Consider the following 17,237-nt stretch of genomic DNA (forward strand, 5'->3'; position numbering starts at 1 on the left):
CGATTATCGCCCGCATTTTTCAATTTCAACCACTTTTACTTTAATTGATTTCTAATAATTTTTGCTTGGCCAATTAATTAAATTTCATGCGACAAATTAACACTTTCGAATCGTGGCACCGGCGGCCAGTGGCGGCTCGTCACATTGAGGGGTTTTATTTTTTTTTGGCAATTTTTGAATGTTTTGATTGGTGTTTAAAGCCAGAATTTGTGAGTTTGTTTGGTTGAATTGTAATAAATCAGTGAGAAGAATATTTTTGTGCTGCCGCTGCTCTACCCTGACTCGCGGTCTTTGACCGTTTGCTTGAAAACCAGCATCGCCTGGAGGAGCTTTCAGAATGCACAAAGTGACGCATCTTATCATTCCTCTACCTGGTCATAGTCTAGACCAGAGGGTGCATTTTTCACATTCCCTCTTGTATTCTTGCGGCAACCTTGATAGTCGCCTCCGCCACTTCTTCCTTGCTCATTTTTCCCAATCCTCAAAGATCCTTTGTTTGAGCATTATCGTAATGACGTAACACTTCGCAGTTAATGTATCACAGTCATTGTTATTACAGCAAAATGCCAAACATTGCGTCTCGTAAAGAGACAATAGACTTAGTTTCCTTTCGTTGCGAAATTACGTCTTGGGTAATGCGTTAAAAAGCGACAAAATTTGACATGGTAGATCACGTGGCGGATTTTGATTGAAAAAATCCAATTCGTGCTTAACGACGTTCACCTGGAAATTTTCATGGAACATCTTCTGGAAATTGGGTGCCGTAATAAGCAAAGGTTAACCCTCGTTATCCAAAGGTCGGTTTTAGAACCTGAGGTGTGCCAACGTGCGAAATCATGACTCTGGTGCCGGCATCACTCAACCCAACAACTATCTCATTTGCCTTTTTACGCACAAGCGGTCTTACGACTTGTAGAAGCGAATTTATCAGCTTTCAAACCCGCGAGCCTAAAATTTTTGAAAATAAGAAAGTATAAGAGGAAAAAATTGTTTTATTTCAATTTTAATTTTCAATTAATCTATTTGACAATTTGGAATTTACCTTTATCATCAAAAACAATAAGATAAGGATGTGAATGTCTGATAAGTTCGTTTCCTTTGTTATTTTCTGGGAGTCTTCTCCACAAAAAAATGTGAAACCACAAATGCGATCGGCTAAAGCGATCAATTAGCGGTTTGTTGCGGAGGAAAACGCCTGATAATTTGCTAATTTGAATGACATTGTGCTAAATTTTAGACAAACACATCACGTTTTTCGTTTTCTCTTTCATTATTTTGGCGGGTGGAGTGTCACATCCCAAATTATATAATTACAAGCGTGTTGTGTTTCAACAAGGACTCAAGTAGACGCTCATTAATTTGATGAAGATAATACAAGGCGGAAGCCATGCAGCGCTCTATAAATATTTGCGGTTTGATGCACACCTTTTGAGACGCTAACCAGATACTTGGGTTGTTTTCAATTAAAATGCTCAAATCCGCGGTGATTTTTAATAGCCTTGTAAGTCAAATGAAGGTTTAATTCTGCGAACGGCAGGTGAAGTCACTGCTGACTAACAATATCTGTAAAGAATTTGTTTACTCCATCTGCTCATTAAAATTCACTTGGTAATAATAGAATCTCTCCGCATTAATCGTGTTACTTTCAGTTTTTGAACCGTTACACGGTTCACTAATACGTTGGGTGGAATTTTTCAGCCCATTGGCGCATTGAAACCCATAATCCCAAACACGGTGCACTTCCAATTTGTAGCCACAATCGAGGTTAGTGTTGCATTGAAATATGTAACAATTCAGCGGCGATAAGTTGATAAACCTGTTGTAAAGTGTTATAAACCTGCAGCGAAGTGGATCATCGACATGTGCATGCCATGTCTTGCATGTGCGCCGGGTTCAATGCCACCCCGGCTAATTAACTCAATTAAGAAGGGCATTTTAGTACGGCTCTGGAAGATGCGTTTCACATAACCCCGTTCAAAGAAAAGGAAGTGGCACAATGTGTGCTGGAAAAGCGACAAAAACGAAAGCTGTGCTCGGATTTATTACGGCAGGAGAGGATGAGTCAGGACCGTTTTCTCTTCAACTTTAATTGATCAGAGTTGATTCAGAAGTAAATTCAGGCAAGGAGTGATAACGAGAGCCTCTCACCTTCTCCTGAAAGGTGAGGAAATTAAAAACGGCGAGCCAGCGACAAATAGCAATGAAAAAACTAGGACGAGTGTGGAGAGTCAATTTTCAATATGCGTTACTGCGGAAATTTCTCCATAAATTTGAATTTTTGCTAAACGATTCAAATCCTAGCGGAAAAAACAAACCGTGGGTAGTGGTCCCGCGTTAATTTCACTTATTTTTATATCGTTTTTTAAATAAAACCAAGAAAAAACAGTTTGCTCAAATAGGACTTTGATAATTTCAATAGTGGATTTCCTGCTGACCACTGTAATTAATTGTCCTTTAGTCTGTTCCATGCACTTAAAGACACACTTTATCCTTTAATTTATCAAAAGCTGAAAGCCCCTTATTTCATAATCAGATCATGTTTTTTTTTTCATTTTATTAAACGACTAAAGGAGCTACAACCATTTACAGGGGGCGTATGCATTTTTATGCTGAATCATTATCTGAAAAAAAAGATGTGTCATTTTTAGTTTTTGAATTATTGAAAAAAAAAAACAAAATTTTGTAATTTTTGTTTTTATATTTTAAGCGAAAACCAAAAGAACTAGATGTTTTTAAGTAGAACATTTTTTTTTACAAGAAATCAATTCGTCATTGCCCTTTCCAAGGCGTTCTTGATGTCAGAGTTACAACACTCAACTTTGGTTTTTCTCATGGACGTCATATTTGACATCTGTAATTTTGAAAAGACTTTTTGTTTCTAATTACAATGATGTGATCAAGCGTTTTTGCAAAGAGTGCTTTGGAAAAAACGTCAAATGTGTTGTTTAATAAACAAAATTTTGACAGTTTTATTAAAGACGCGAATTTTTATAACTTTGTCTTATTTTGTTTTACGAAGAATAAACTTTTAGCTTATCATGTCATTTAATTTTTAAGTAAGTAAGTTTGGCAGAAATGTGAACCTTCCAGATCCAAATTCAGTGAAACCTCTAAAATCTAGTATGTTTAAAAACAAAATTGTTTGCTGTTTTTTTCAAAGCACTCTTCGCAAAAATGCTTTTTCTTCATTTTGAACATTATGGAAGATTAGATCATATCATGTGATACATCGTTGTAATCAGGAATAAAAACACTTTTCAAAAATACATAAAGCAAATATCGCTTCCATAAGAAAAACCAAATTTGAGTGTTGTAACTCTGGCATCAAGAATGCCTTGGAAAATACGATGACAGATTTAGATTTATTGTAAAAAAGTGCCTGAAGGACGTCCTAGTTAAAAACGTCTAGTTCTTTTAGTTTTGGCTTGAAAAAAATACAAAAATTACAAATTTCCGTTTTTTTTTCAAATAATTCAAAAATTAAAAATGAGATCAATTTTTTTTTGCAAATTCAGCATAAAAATGCCCTTCCTTAATACCTGAGATCTCCTTGGTGGAACTGGAAAAACGGACAGCCTGTATACTAAACTGCGGTCAGGTTCTAAATCCTGAAGGGTCTCCAGGTTTGAAGCTTTCGTCGTATTTGTAGTTTTGAGTGAAACATTACAATTATCCAGTCCAACAAAAAAAATTAAGAATGAAGTGTTCGTGTTAAGAATTTATTAATATACCGGTGGAAAAAAGCGAATAAAATTTGACCGCAACTCGGTCACTTCTTAAAAACTGACCGCAGTTCGGTGGCACTAAAAATTTTCCAAGTGCGTGAAATGTGTAGGTTTAGAAGTAAAATAAAATTTTTGGTATTGAATCCGTTATTTCGCCACAAAAGCCGGTTATCGGAGTTCTCCGTAGGCATTGTTCGCACTTGTACGATAAGAAAATTTGCTCAAATCAACAACAGATAAATCATGATCGGTAATTCGTGCCAGCCGCCCGATATTTTCCACGACTTCACCTTTTGTAATCAATGACAGTACGCCTGATGTCGAGGAAGCTTCAGTTGCACAAAATGCTCATCAGACTTTCACACGACCGAAAAAAGGTTCAACATTGAATACCGAGCGAGAAATCAGTGAAAAGTAAATGCTTCTTTGAGTTATTAGGGCCACGAGAACCAACGCGCTAATCTATTTTATCGGCTAGGGTTCGTCCCTATCTGTGACATTTTTACTTTATAGCTGGCGTATTTATTTATAGCGGTCCAATAATTGGGTCAATATCACAAAAAATTGATCAATACCAAGGCTATAAATAAAGAATCGCCAAGACGTCGTTCAAGGTTCGTTTGTTTTTTCCAGAAGATGCAACAGAGCGATTACAGGATGTACTCGACCTCGTCTTATCCCATCGACAAAAGACTCTCGGCTTTGTCCTTATCGACCAAACAGGAGACTCCCGAATACGCCATAAACCGTTTCTCGCAGAAATACGACTCCTACCAGGAGTTTCTCTACAGGAACAACCAGCAGAGGCGTCGGCTCTCGTCCACAGGGGAAGGAAGTGGCGACTCGAGCACGACTACCTCCGGAAGTAGTTACGGGGAACGAGAGGATGGCAGCGAAGGGAGGGCCGAAAGCGACGAAACCGAAGAACGGGAAGAAAGGAAACCGCTAGAGGGTCAGATTACGGACTATGAGAGGCAGCAAGTGGAGACCTTCTTCAAAGGGCTGAAGACGCAGGTGGGTCTCAACACTGATGAAATCGACACCGCGCCCCTATTTGACGACAATTATCAGTGACTCACTGTGTACACTGATAATGTGTGTTTATCGCAGTGACGTGGGACGCGGATTGTTCTCGTTTTAATGGAATATGAGATTGTGGAAACGAAGCTAATTTTAATTTTATTCGCACAAAGTGGCTTAGTTGCCCGTTCACACAACACACAGGTTCTCACAGATGCGGAGAGGTCGTACGGAGATCAAGACCTAGACAATAAAACACTCATTTCAATGCTTTTATCTCACATGTTCAACAAAAGGAAGTCATGAAGAACGTCCAAATGACAGTAAAATTGATTATAGCCGCGCGGTGCTAACTTTTATTTACATGCAATTAGCTGTTAAAGAAGAGTTTATTCCTCGTTAACACGTTTGTAAGCGCTGCCAACCCAGTTTTTTCAAGGGCACGGATTTTTTCAATTTTTTTGGATTGCAAGATGCTCTAATTTTCGACTGGCGAAAATATACAGTGCAAGCTTGACTGAATTCGAGTAGTTCAGAGGTCATCTCTTACTCATTACACATTTTGTATTAAATACACAGTGCTCTCAATAAAAATGGAGCAAACGAACAAAGAAGCTGATTAACTGTTCTTTCAATGTTTACAATAAATAACGACTCTGAATGGTTGTAAAAAGGAGTGCTAGTGAACTATATTTTATTGATAGTAAAATTTCTATTGTGCTATAATCTGGGTGAAATATTACGGAAATTACTACCACATACCTGCGATTATCTCGGAGGAAATGAAGCAATAAGAGAATATTGGAAAAAATCAAACCAAGTCACGCGTGAGACAAGGAATTGAATTGTGTGGCCTTGAAAATTATGAAAATTTCAATGTGATTGCCACAGGCACGATCTTGATCCAATTCTCGGTATTTTACAGAAAAATGTGCAATTGTGTGGACTTGAGTTTTATTGTATCAAAACCGAGATCAGGAGACTTGTAAATAAAATAAATAACTAAATTAATTAATGTCCTTTTTGTCCCCCTATTAAGAAAAAAATACGAACGCGACAGGAAAAATTGATTCTTCCTTCCTAGCTGTCGCTTCATTGTCTTGGATAGTCCCAAACTCGTCCACATTATCTTTTATTAAAACATTTTAAACACAAAACATCTGCCTGCAAACCGGGATATTTTGCATTTGTACGAGAATTTTTTGTTTTTTCTTAAAAAATAAAAAATATAAAACAGAAGAAAAAATTACTGACTTTCGATGTCAAGTGAGCAACATCGGGACGATAATAATTTTTTTTTTTTTAATTCTAGTTAGTATTGTAATTGCGACAAATCTACTAACAAGTAAATACTCGAGATGAAGACGTTTAGATTAAATCGGACGTTTTATATTTTCGCGCACCCTTTTTAGGCCAAAAGAAAGCGAGCTTACACACAAAAAATATCGATAAATCAGAGATAACAAGGCATGATTTATTACATGGTTAAAAGATGGTCACGCACGACCACCCATATCCAAATAGATTAATTATTCCATTAAAATTTAATATTTAATATTTCTCCTCATGCAGAAATAAATTACTTGCAGTACAAAACAGTATAACTGTCAATGACGCCCACGCTAAATTTTAAACAGATTAACCGAAAATTGAATTTATTGTTGATTAAAATGATTACGTTAATTGAACAACTAAATGTTAACAATTGGGCTTTATTCTGTAATATTTGATGACTGGAGACCGGATTTTTAAACATAAGATAATACCTATAAACATTTTTAACTTAATTTGCTACATTTTTGAGTTTTTGCGAATTGCGAGATTCAATCTTTATCAAAAACAAATCGATCCACTATTTATCCACGATTTTTGAACCCAAGTGTAATCGCAAACTTGAAATTTTCTTAGAAAACAGCGAAACTCCAGATGGTTTGGCCGACATTTACAAATAATCAAACCACAGTTTTTTGCTCAGTTTCAAGCGCCTTATGATTGGTCTGTTTTACAGTTGGGAGTGCGATATCCCTCCCATACCCAATGACAAACGCTTCAATCGTCTTGCAGTTTTTTGTGCACCAGATAAACAAGTAGGAGGTGAATTTATATTTTTATTGGTCAAAGTGCTCACTTCAGGATCAAATAAATCATTAAAACAGGTTCTAGGGCCGGTCTTTCTCACAGGCCTTAGGTGCGAATAAAATGGTCGATTTTGCCGAGTTTTGGAAGAAAACACACTTTTTTAATTTATTACACAAAAACTAAGAATCCTAGAAAAGTAGGAATTTCAAACAACTAATTAAAATCTACGCTGTCGATTTGAAAAAATTAATAATTATGGTTAGGTATAATAATTAAAATAAATAATTTTTTTAAATAACAATTAACAATTTAATTTAAAAAATTAAAAACACAAAAAACTCATAAATATTGAGACTGAAATTTTGAAGAACTATAAGCCGCTGACAAACTGAGAAACTGAAAAAACTATAGAACTGGAAAAGAGAAATAATAAATTCAAACATTAGATTCTGAATAAAAAAACAATAAGCTAAAAAACTTAAAAACCGGAATACAAAAAACTAAAAACAAAAAGATTAAAATTCGCTACACCTTAGTGACTGAAAGAGTTATAATTAAAAAATTATGAAACTACAAAGTATGAACATTAATAAGATAAAATAATAAAACCACGAAAAACTGAAAAACTGAGGAAATGTTTAATATGAAATATTATGAGGAAATTAATAATAATAATAATAATAATAATAATATTTATTTTATTTTCAACAGGTGAAACACCCAATTACAGAAAATAAACTTAAACTTAATGATCGTGCTGCAAGCAAAAACTAATAATTTAAATAAACTAAAACAAACTAATAATAATACTATAATAATAAATTAAGAAACAAGAACTAAAATTAAATTTTACCTAGCCACTAAAGTAACTAATTATATGATTTTTAATGTAATTAAATGAATGAAAATGAATATCACAACTACTGCTAATTTTGTTAAAATTACTACACATTACATATAAAGGTGATTTTAATAGAACATTCGTATTACAACTGCAACTGTAAAAAGTCATGGGATGCCGTGAGTTAATTCTAGGAACCAGAAAAATTATCTTATTAACAAGAGCAATACAGTCAATCTTGTTGTTTAGTAATTTATGTAAAAATGCAATACTTGAGATAATTCTCCTAACTTCTAGAGAATTGATATTAAATGTCCTTAAAAGCACTAGTTGGTCACATCCCCTATCGGGGTAATTTTTAAAAGAAATATACCATAGCAGTTTCAAAAATTTTTTTTGGACTGATTCAATACTATTTATGTGTGTGGCATATATAGGTGACCAAATAATTGCACTATATTCTAACTTGGAGCGTACAAGGGCAAAAAATAAGACTTTTAAGGCTCTTAAATTAGTAAACTCTCTACAGTTGCGACAAATAAATCCTAAAGTTTTATACGCGCTATTAATAATATTTGTAATATGATTCACAAATAAAAGTTTGTTATCAAAGGTAACTCCTAGATCTTTAAATGTGTCTGTTTTTTGTAAAATGTGACCACTAACATTATAACTATACATGATCGGAATTTTCCTATTTGTGTAAGACATAATAAAGCATTTAGACATAAATTAAGAAATTAAGAAACTAAAGAGCTGAAATACTGGACATCTGAAAAACAATGTAAAATAAGAATTAAATTAAAAAATTTGGTGTATTATCTATTGTGTTTTAAACTAAACACACGTACCTACTAATAAAAAAAATTAAAAAAGCATGTTATTTAAATTAGGAAGGTTAAATAAACACAACTGTGGGTTGTTTGAAAGTCATTTATTTAGCAATTTGTGAAAAATAAAAAGGGTGTCAAATATTTCCATTTTTGAGGAAAGAAGTGTTAAGTATTAAAGTTTCCAAAAATCCGGTCTCTATTGATGATTGGTTTATTTGTTTTGCCAAAAAATTGCCGCTACTGGAAGAGTTTGTCAAATAATTTGGTGATAACTGAAGTGTAAATAAATAACTAAGACTGCGTATGCGAAATGAATCACGGATAAAATTAAATGATGCTTTATTTTCTCATTACGTCAGTGACTCGTAATCGACTTAAATTTGCGATGCGTCAATGAAATCTTCCGTTCCAGGTGTACGTTTGCGGCTCTTTGGCCAACCTGTACTTCAAAACCACCTCCGACAAAGACTGGCAACTCGTCTACACCGGCATCCCCGTCGTGGTGCTCGACATCGGGGAGTCCCGGGCCCGGGACAAGCGCCGCATCCAGATCGCCCTGGCAGAGCGGGGCACCTGCTTCATGCTCTGGAGCGACACCATCGACAACCTGTCCGCGTACCGGGTCGCAGGCAACGCTTTCCACACCATGTGCTGCTCCTCCGACCACACCAAGCACATCGGCTTCAGCTTCGACACGGCCCAGGCCGCCGACGAGATGTGGTCGCACATCGAGCGATTGGTTTCCGATCCGGAAAACATATCGCTTTCCACGCCAGGTAATGCGGGTGATTGATGGTGCAGTGACTAAAAGCCGCTTTTAGGGAAAAAGAAGAAGAAGAAAGAGCGGAAAGTGCCAAAGCCTGCGCCTCTTCCTCCCAAAAGCCATATCTCGCAGCCGTGCTGCTTTCAGCATATCACGTCGGTCGACAGGGATGACACGAATAGGTATTACTCGCTGAAGGAGTTCGTGCCCAGCGGACACCCAGCGAGGATAATTCACGCGCTTGATGACTGATTCTGTGTGGACGAGTTTATGTAACCAGTGTTGCTTGTGTCTAGATTAGGTTGTTATCAAAGCTAGTTTGGTAATTCTATTATTGTAGAAGCTGAGATAGAGGATGTATTTTAAATTAATCTGTGATACCGTTTCAACATTTATTTTATATTACTTAAGTGTTTTCCTTTGTTAGTAATAAAGGACTTACTGTAAGTGTAGTTAAGCTGAGAATAAATATGTTTCAATTTGACTTTTCTTTCTTCAAAAACTATTATTTTGACATTCTCACATTTGCATAAATGTGTGACTAACCGTGTTAATAGATTTTTCCTTGCTCTTATCTGCAAACCTACATTTGCATTTACACACCTTGAGTTTCCTAACTTATCGTAAGACTGATTAAAAAATAATAAACTTGTTATTGTTATTTAAGCAAGGTCAAGGGTACATATGCTTGCAGAGCAAAAAATGGTTCATTAATTAAATATCACTATTTTTTCTACACAACACTTTAAGAAGTAGTTTAGTGCATTTCTTATTTCATATTTGTGCAATTTCTCTTTTATGTCAATATTTGTCATCGACTGAACGTTGGATTGGAATATTATAATAAAAATGGGGGATAAACCGACACGTGTTGCAATTTTTTCAGGTCACTATCACCAAAACTTATCGATTTATATTTATAATGAATCATTATTTGGTTTTGAATTTGGAAAAATAAGAATATGTGACTTAAAAGTGGACTTTTTTCGCTCAGTTTTTGTTTATTTAGTGTTTGTTCCAAGGTTTGTTCTCAAATTAAATTATGTACACACTTTGACACTTTAAGAAAAAATTGTTTTTTCGCGAAACGGTCACCTTTGGATGGCGGACATCTCTTTACAGCGGACACTTTTGTAGAAACGTAACAAAAGTATTGGAAAATAAAGCAAAAAAACAGCAGCTGCGGACAAAAAAAATCCCCAATTACCATAATATATAAATTTACTCCTTACAACGGACAGAGTGTTTGTTTCTTGGACTATATAGAGACAGATGAAAAATTGTATACCGAAAATACAGAATAAAATATCGAAAAATGTATGCAAAGATGTTTAAAAAAACATTATAAAATTATTGATAAAGGGAAGACACCACAGTAAACTCACGCTGTCTGAATATTTTGAGGCAGTTCAAAAAATAGAAATTATGTGAAAAACACGACTCTTAAAAACAATTAAACAAAAATTGAAATTTTGGCAATAATCAGAACAAAGTATTCGTGGATTAATTTTGAAATTTTTTAAAGATTACCGACCAGGACAGCTGGAATCAGTATTACTGGTTGCATATTAAAAAAAAATCAGAAGTCACTTACTATTGACTCAGAGCCTAATTTCAAGTTGAGTTACGACCCGCGCAAATCATGATTGACATAGCAACGGCGCAAATCTAGCAATGTCATTCGTTGCTGCTATGCAACTGCGACCCGCGCAACTTTGCGACCAAACTTGAAATTAGCCCCTTACTCTTTATTTTTAATTTTATCTTGAAAAATTTTTAATTATAAAAATTTTGATAACAAAATATTTACTACTATCATAAATCTTACAGATATCAGTAAAGTCGGAAAGTTGAAAAAATTAAATACACCTAAAGCTACACAAAATATATGAACCTATTTAACATAAATACTTGAGTTATTCAAGATCAAGAATCCGCGTAAATAATATTTTTGCTGTTTCTTTTAATATGTTTGGTGGACAGTTTATTGAATGATGTTTTCGTAGTCTTATAAAAAATGCAACTTCTACGAATTTTGTGGTTCAGCAGCTTCATTATTTATTTATTAAAAAAAAACAAATATCAAACTTTTGTTTATTACAAATGCTCACCTCCCATTAGTGGACACCTCTCCACAACGGACAATTAAATTTTTACCATCGGTTTCCGTTGTTTATAGGTTTTACTACAGAACTTTAGAATGCTTGATTATAAATTAAAATTGAAAAATTTGTTAATGTGTGTGGGACAGATTTTAATAAATAAATCTTGATCACCACAGACTATAGCTATTTCCTGATTTAAATAGTTTGGCAAAAGCAACTTTTTGACGATAACGGTGGAAGTTTACGTATTTGGAAAAGAAAATGTTTAAGGGAACTGATAACCAAGTTCTAGATTCAATAAACGTAATCAAAAATATTTGAACTAATTTTTTTATTCTTACTAAATATGAAAAGTACTTTAAGTTCTCCTCATAGAAAAAAAGAGAGAAAACTTTCTCTCTTAATTTATTTTTGTTAATTTTTATACACCCTGCTGTACTGTAAGAATTTCTTGATTTTGCTAGAACTAGACATAACATCAAAGAGATACAAAAATTAATGACAAACATCATAAAAATGTTGCAAAACGAAGAGAAGTAGCATTCTTGTGACATTATTTAAATTAAATAAATTGTACTTCTAGACAATTTCATGTACTGCTCTGTATTTCTAGTTGCCTGACCACAACAATTTTGATTTGGACCGAACCGATGAGTTTAAAATTAGTCATCGGATCATCCTAATTAATTCACACGCGATTTGGTTTTTAAATGTTTTAATGCAATAGATGACGTTTTTTCCTTTTTTAAACGAAATTGAATCATCGCTTGATTTGCAGTCACTTTCAGTGTTTCCGAAAACCCGGAAGTAGTTTAAAACTTTGCTAACGAGTTGCCTGACCGGAATGCCGGTTTGAAATTCGCATCTAGACCAAAAATGTGAGTTTTAGAAAAGAACCGTTTAAATAAATTTGCAAAATTGGTGACATAACATTTGGTCGCTTGCACACGTCGTAACTCAGTCTAGTCTCGGAGAACACGTTTGCAAATTTTTTTCGTGTCGTTTCTTCGGTGTAGGTCCGGCCAAAGAAAATCGCCGTTTTTGTTTGGACCGGTGTGTGTATCACATGATTGCGCGCCGGCAGGCATCAATTTAGTAAATGCACGCCGCAGACTGCCCGAAAGAAAATCGGGGTGGGCCTTCAGTGTGGGAACACCGGCGACACAGTGCCACAGACGACGAAAAAGACCCACATTATCTCCCAACAAATATCTCCGGATTGCTCTATCATTACCTTGTTAGCGAGCGCAACCTCTTTATACGCGGACGCGTACTCTCAAAATACCCACTACCTGTCAGACTTTGACGAAATTCAAATATTACTAGTATTAGAAAAAATACAGCGATCACTCTCAAACAAAGGCCGATTTATTTAATAAACCATCTGTTAACGTTTCAAGTTCGACGATCTTAATAATCATAATTTACGATAACCTTGCTCGAGAACTATTACCGCGATTGGAAAGCCTTGAACTTCAATGGGGGCTCACCTTATTTGCACGATGGGAAGTTACGTAATGGTCGAAAAACTCAAAAGATGTAATCATATTAATTTGTCATTAAGATCGGGTTCTAGACCGAGATTGTAACTTGTAATCGTAAACCAATCAGTTTCGATCAGATAAGGTCTAAGAGCTGTGTGAACATAAATATTTGCCACGTTTTGGCAATTTTTGTTGCCAGCTTTCAGGACCTCAGTGTGCAGTCCTGCTGTGGGAAAGCTTGTGCAAATTCGGCGGTTCTGGTCCGTCAAACCCGTCCGTTTTTATTATCTCGCTATCGGATATATCGGTGTTGTCGATGACAGCTCTCGTCGAAATAAAAAAAATAAAAATATAGTCATCATTAATAAGGAACACAGACAAGCCTGTGGTGTCATGAGTCATTTTGCGATATTCAAATTCGCGGAGCTGTTAGTCTGGAGCTTTAGCGGGTGGGGTGAACATTCCTCTCTTGTCGGCAAAAAGCGTGATAAGGCACAACACCTGTGGTCTCAAACCTGATTATTGGACAGTCGCAATAACCATTTAACCGTTTCTTGTCCACTATTGTTTATGACGGCAATTATCCTGTTGTTAAGTCGAGCATCGGCGTTTTTGCTCGCCGCCAAACTCAAAATCCGAATCACCATCACGCTCACAAGACCAACGATTCTATTTGGTTTCGTAATCGGCGGAAAAACACAAACACAATTGGAATTATCTTAATTGGAAACATCTTTCTTCGGTCTTTACAACTTGTCTAATTTGCTAGACTAATTAGCTATTATTCTAGACTTGAGAGAATGCGAAAGTTTGTTTCCATCAGTGCTGAGAAAAAGATCTAAAATCTTTAAAAAAGCACCAATTTTTATGCATCCCAGTAACAAAAATTGGGCACACTATCTCAAAAGCACTCTGAAAAATTTTCAAAATCCTTTGTATGTCTGGACCAGACCAATTGGCGCATGTAAAAAAAAGAAAAAACCATACCAAATCAAAGACGTATTTTTGGCGCCTTACAGAACAAGACAAAATCCTGAAAATTTATGATTTCCTAAAAGCTAACAACCGAAAAAGACATGAATCCCTCAAAAATCATGATTTTTAATCCGACCAAAAAATACTCAAAAGTTTCTTTTCTTGTAATAACCCATCAGAAATTGGGCACGTGAGAAGTTGCGTCCGTAGTTAGTTTCGTTCGAATTTTTGGATATAGATTCCTGTATCGTTTTATTTTCGTTGTATAAAGGGGTACTTCCCCCAGCGACCACCCTTTGGAGTTCGTGAGTGACGATTTCCTACCTTCTTCCTTCTTCCCCCTTTTTTGTCCGTTCACGACTAGGACATCCTTCGCTGGAAGGAAAGGTAAGGATTGTCACTCAATCGAACTCGACCGCCGCGAAACAAAAATTTCTCAAGTTTAATAAAAATCATGGAAGTTAGTCATATCTGAATATTTCGTCGGTTCCAGATGGAACGACTGCAAAATCAGGAGATCCAATATCTAGTTCTTTTACTTGTTAAGACAAAATAAGTTCTAGACCAGAACAAGGAGATAAATTTGGGCGAAACAAAAAAAAACTGGTCTTAAAAATTTACAAATGTTAACTAGGATCGGCCGATTGTGTATTGCTGTGGGCGATTGTACACCAGTTACTTTTACACATCGGGATCGCGAGAAACATGGGCATTCAGCATAAAACATTTGACTAATAACGTCGTCGCCATAATTGTTACCATTTTTATAAATTTATTTAATATACCTTACATGAACAATTTTATTTTGCCTTAGGTTGACAGAAATATTAATATAATAATAAAATAAAGGAAACAACGTAAATTGAATGAAATTGATACTAATATGTGGATTAGCATTCAATAAGTATTCCACCCACAAATAAACATGTTAATAATACCGCACTCAGAGTTGCAGCGATGTTTTTTGTTGGCCATCTTAATATGAAGAAAAATTGCAGCAAAAAAAACGGAAACGTATCTAAATGAATAAGCTGAACAGATATGTTTGAAGGTGTGCACAAATTTGTTAAAACGAGACTTCTTAAATCCAAGAAGAAGCCGCGTAACTATTTGTCTATGCATGAGCAGATTTTTTTTCTACAACTCTTATCTGTTCAATTGCACTATTTAGCGGACAATATATTAATAATTTAGTTTATATTGTTTGCAGCGTCCATTAGTACAGTCTTAATGTTATTGTTCACCATATTTGCAACTTTATTTACAGCAGGAGCCGCATTTGTTGTGTCATTTCCTGCAAAAGTTCAGTTTTGAATGCCTTTTTGTCTTCTATCTTCTGTCAAAATGACCATATAACATTCAGACACATAATGAACCGATATATAATTATATAATATATAATTAATATTAATATATTATATTAAGATATTAATGTATATTGATATATAAATAATATATAAATAAAAAAACTTAATAATGTACCACGTGCGTGGGTCAGGATTTAGTTATTTGATTTATTTTAATTTTAGACACAACTGTTGAAAATAAAAAGAATATCAGAGGAATTATATTTTTCTTATAATATTTAATAAATATCAACACATTTTACTTACTACCTCTAAGAGCAATTCAACCACTCTGTGAATTCAACACACCATCGGACAACGTAAATATTATCTGGTGTTGTCTGTATTCTATGGTATTATCGACCGAAACAGCGCACTGCAATATGCAATATCTTTATCCTGCTCTAGATGGCGCAATTAGGGTTCTATAAACTGGCCCAATTTAAACTTCATTATTTACAAAATATAAAAAAGTCTAACAATTTAATATATAGTAAAGAGTTTACGCAATACTTTTTTTCTACTTCGGTTTTGTACTGAGGTCATTACGCGGTTTGCGTATCGTAATATCTAAGGAGTGCTATAATAATTTCACTAAAAACCAGGGTAATTTAGTTGGATAATGTTGAAAACCTAGTTTTGGAAAATTAGCTGAGAGAACTTTCAGTGTCAATCGGCACCTGTTTCAAGTGCATAATTTAATCAAATTAATCAAATACGAACCTTTAGAGGCTGTTGTACCAGCCCTGATATGTAATCCTTTCGAATAATTTACTAACATAACTTCAAAAGCCAGTCTTGGACACTTTCAGAATACATTTAAATTTTGCACTTTTTGAGTTGTTTTCCTTAAAAATGTGAAGTATACTCAAGGGGTTCACATGGTAGTAAATGTCGGTGGTGGCGGCGCTCAAGGCCCCCAAAGTGCAATTCCGCGTGTGCAAATAAAGTAAAATTATTCAATGATACATTGAGTGTGTGTCAGTGTGTCAAAGTGGCTCTTATGCGAAGCACGCTTCTGTCTAATTTATAATCTAGTTCTGTGCGATACAAAAAATATAACTAATGATTTCCTAGCTCCTCCGCAGGAAGTTACACATTTGGAGATATTTTTTCCATCAAATTCCCGTCGATTTTCAGTGCAATACTCGCGACTTATTTCCTTAAGTGTCCATTAGCGCATTCTGGGCTAGAGATCGATTTATTGTCAAGTCGGGTTGGTATTTTCCGCGCGAAAAGTCTCACTCTGGACTTCCCCGAATCAGGTGCGACCCCCAATTCCGGCCGAAAAGCCAACCATGCGATAAGAACCGACCAAATGCCCTTATATGGGCAAAATATGACAGGCGAACTTAAAAGGCAATGCCGTCTTGTCTCTGATGTATTTTACACTAGAAATTAATTCCAAGAAATTGTGATTGACGTGCTGTTTTCTTTGAAAGCTTTTTACAATTATTGGGAACTGGAATCCTGAGTTAATTGATCTCGGATCTAACCAACACTAAAAATAAAACGCATTAAAGCCATTTCTCGCTCTTTATAAATCCATACAATATTTATACATTTCGGTCTAATTAATGTTGTCAATGACTAAAAACTACAAAATACTTCCTCCGCCGAGCTTTCTTCGCCAAAATCAACTCGGAAAAAGTCGACTTTCTGCTCTTTACTATTATTAATTGACAAGGGGGAAAAACGCGAGACGTGACGAACATACGGCATATAGCACATCAATTCTAGCATTTTGATTTCAATAAGTGAAGTTTTTCAATTCTCGACACTCGTCTGGCGGGAATGGGCTTCTACTTGATGGACGACTAAATGAGGCACGCATTCCGGCTACTTCCTCGGATTTCTCAGAAACGTTCACTCGTCAGACGGCGACTCCGCCAAAATCCTCTAATTATTTTCACAAAAAAGGATATGTGTGGCACATTTTTTATGCGCCACGTGATTTGGCGTAATCGCCTGTACATCAAAGTATTTTATTGGTGAGTTGGCCGGCCTGAATTTAAATATCCACCGGTTCGAATTATGGGTATGGGGACAAGTGAGACACCGTTCAC

At 35.3% G+C, this 17,237-nt stretch overlaps 1 protein-coding gene across 1 annotated transcript; it reads left to right on the forward strand.

Annotated features, from left to right (window-relative positions):
- The first annotated feature begins 1,657 nt into the window (after positions 1–1,657).
- On the forward strand, positions 1,658–9,745 carry MESR3 (Misexpression suppressor of ras 3). Its single transcript, XM_064359084.1, has 4 exons — positions 1,658–1,764; positions 4,359–4,739; positions 8,911–9,274; positions 9,320–9,745. Exons 2-4 carry the CDS (start codon positions 4,362–4,364, stop codon positions 9,511–9,513), a joined length of 936 nt encoding a protein of 311 aa, XP_064215154.1. The 5' UTR covers positions 1,658–1,764; positions 4,359–4,361; the 3' UTR covers positions 9,514–9,745.
- Positions 9,746–17,237: the final 7,492 nt, after the last annotated feature.

This window comes from Tribolium castaneum, chromosome 9 (assembly GCF_031307605.1).
Source record: "Tribolium castaneum strain GA2 chromosome 9, icTriCast1.1, whole genome shotgun sequence".
Taxonomy (NCBI): Eukaryota; Metazoa; Arthropoda; class Insecta; order Coleoptera; family Tenebrionidae; genus Tribolium; species Tribolium castaneum.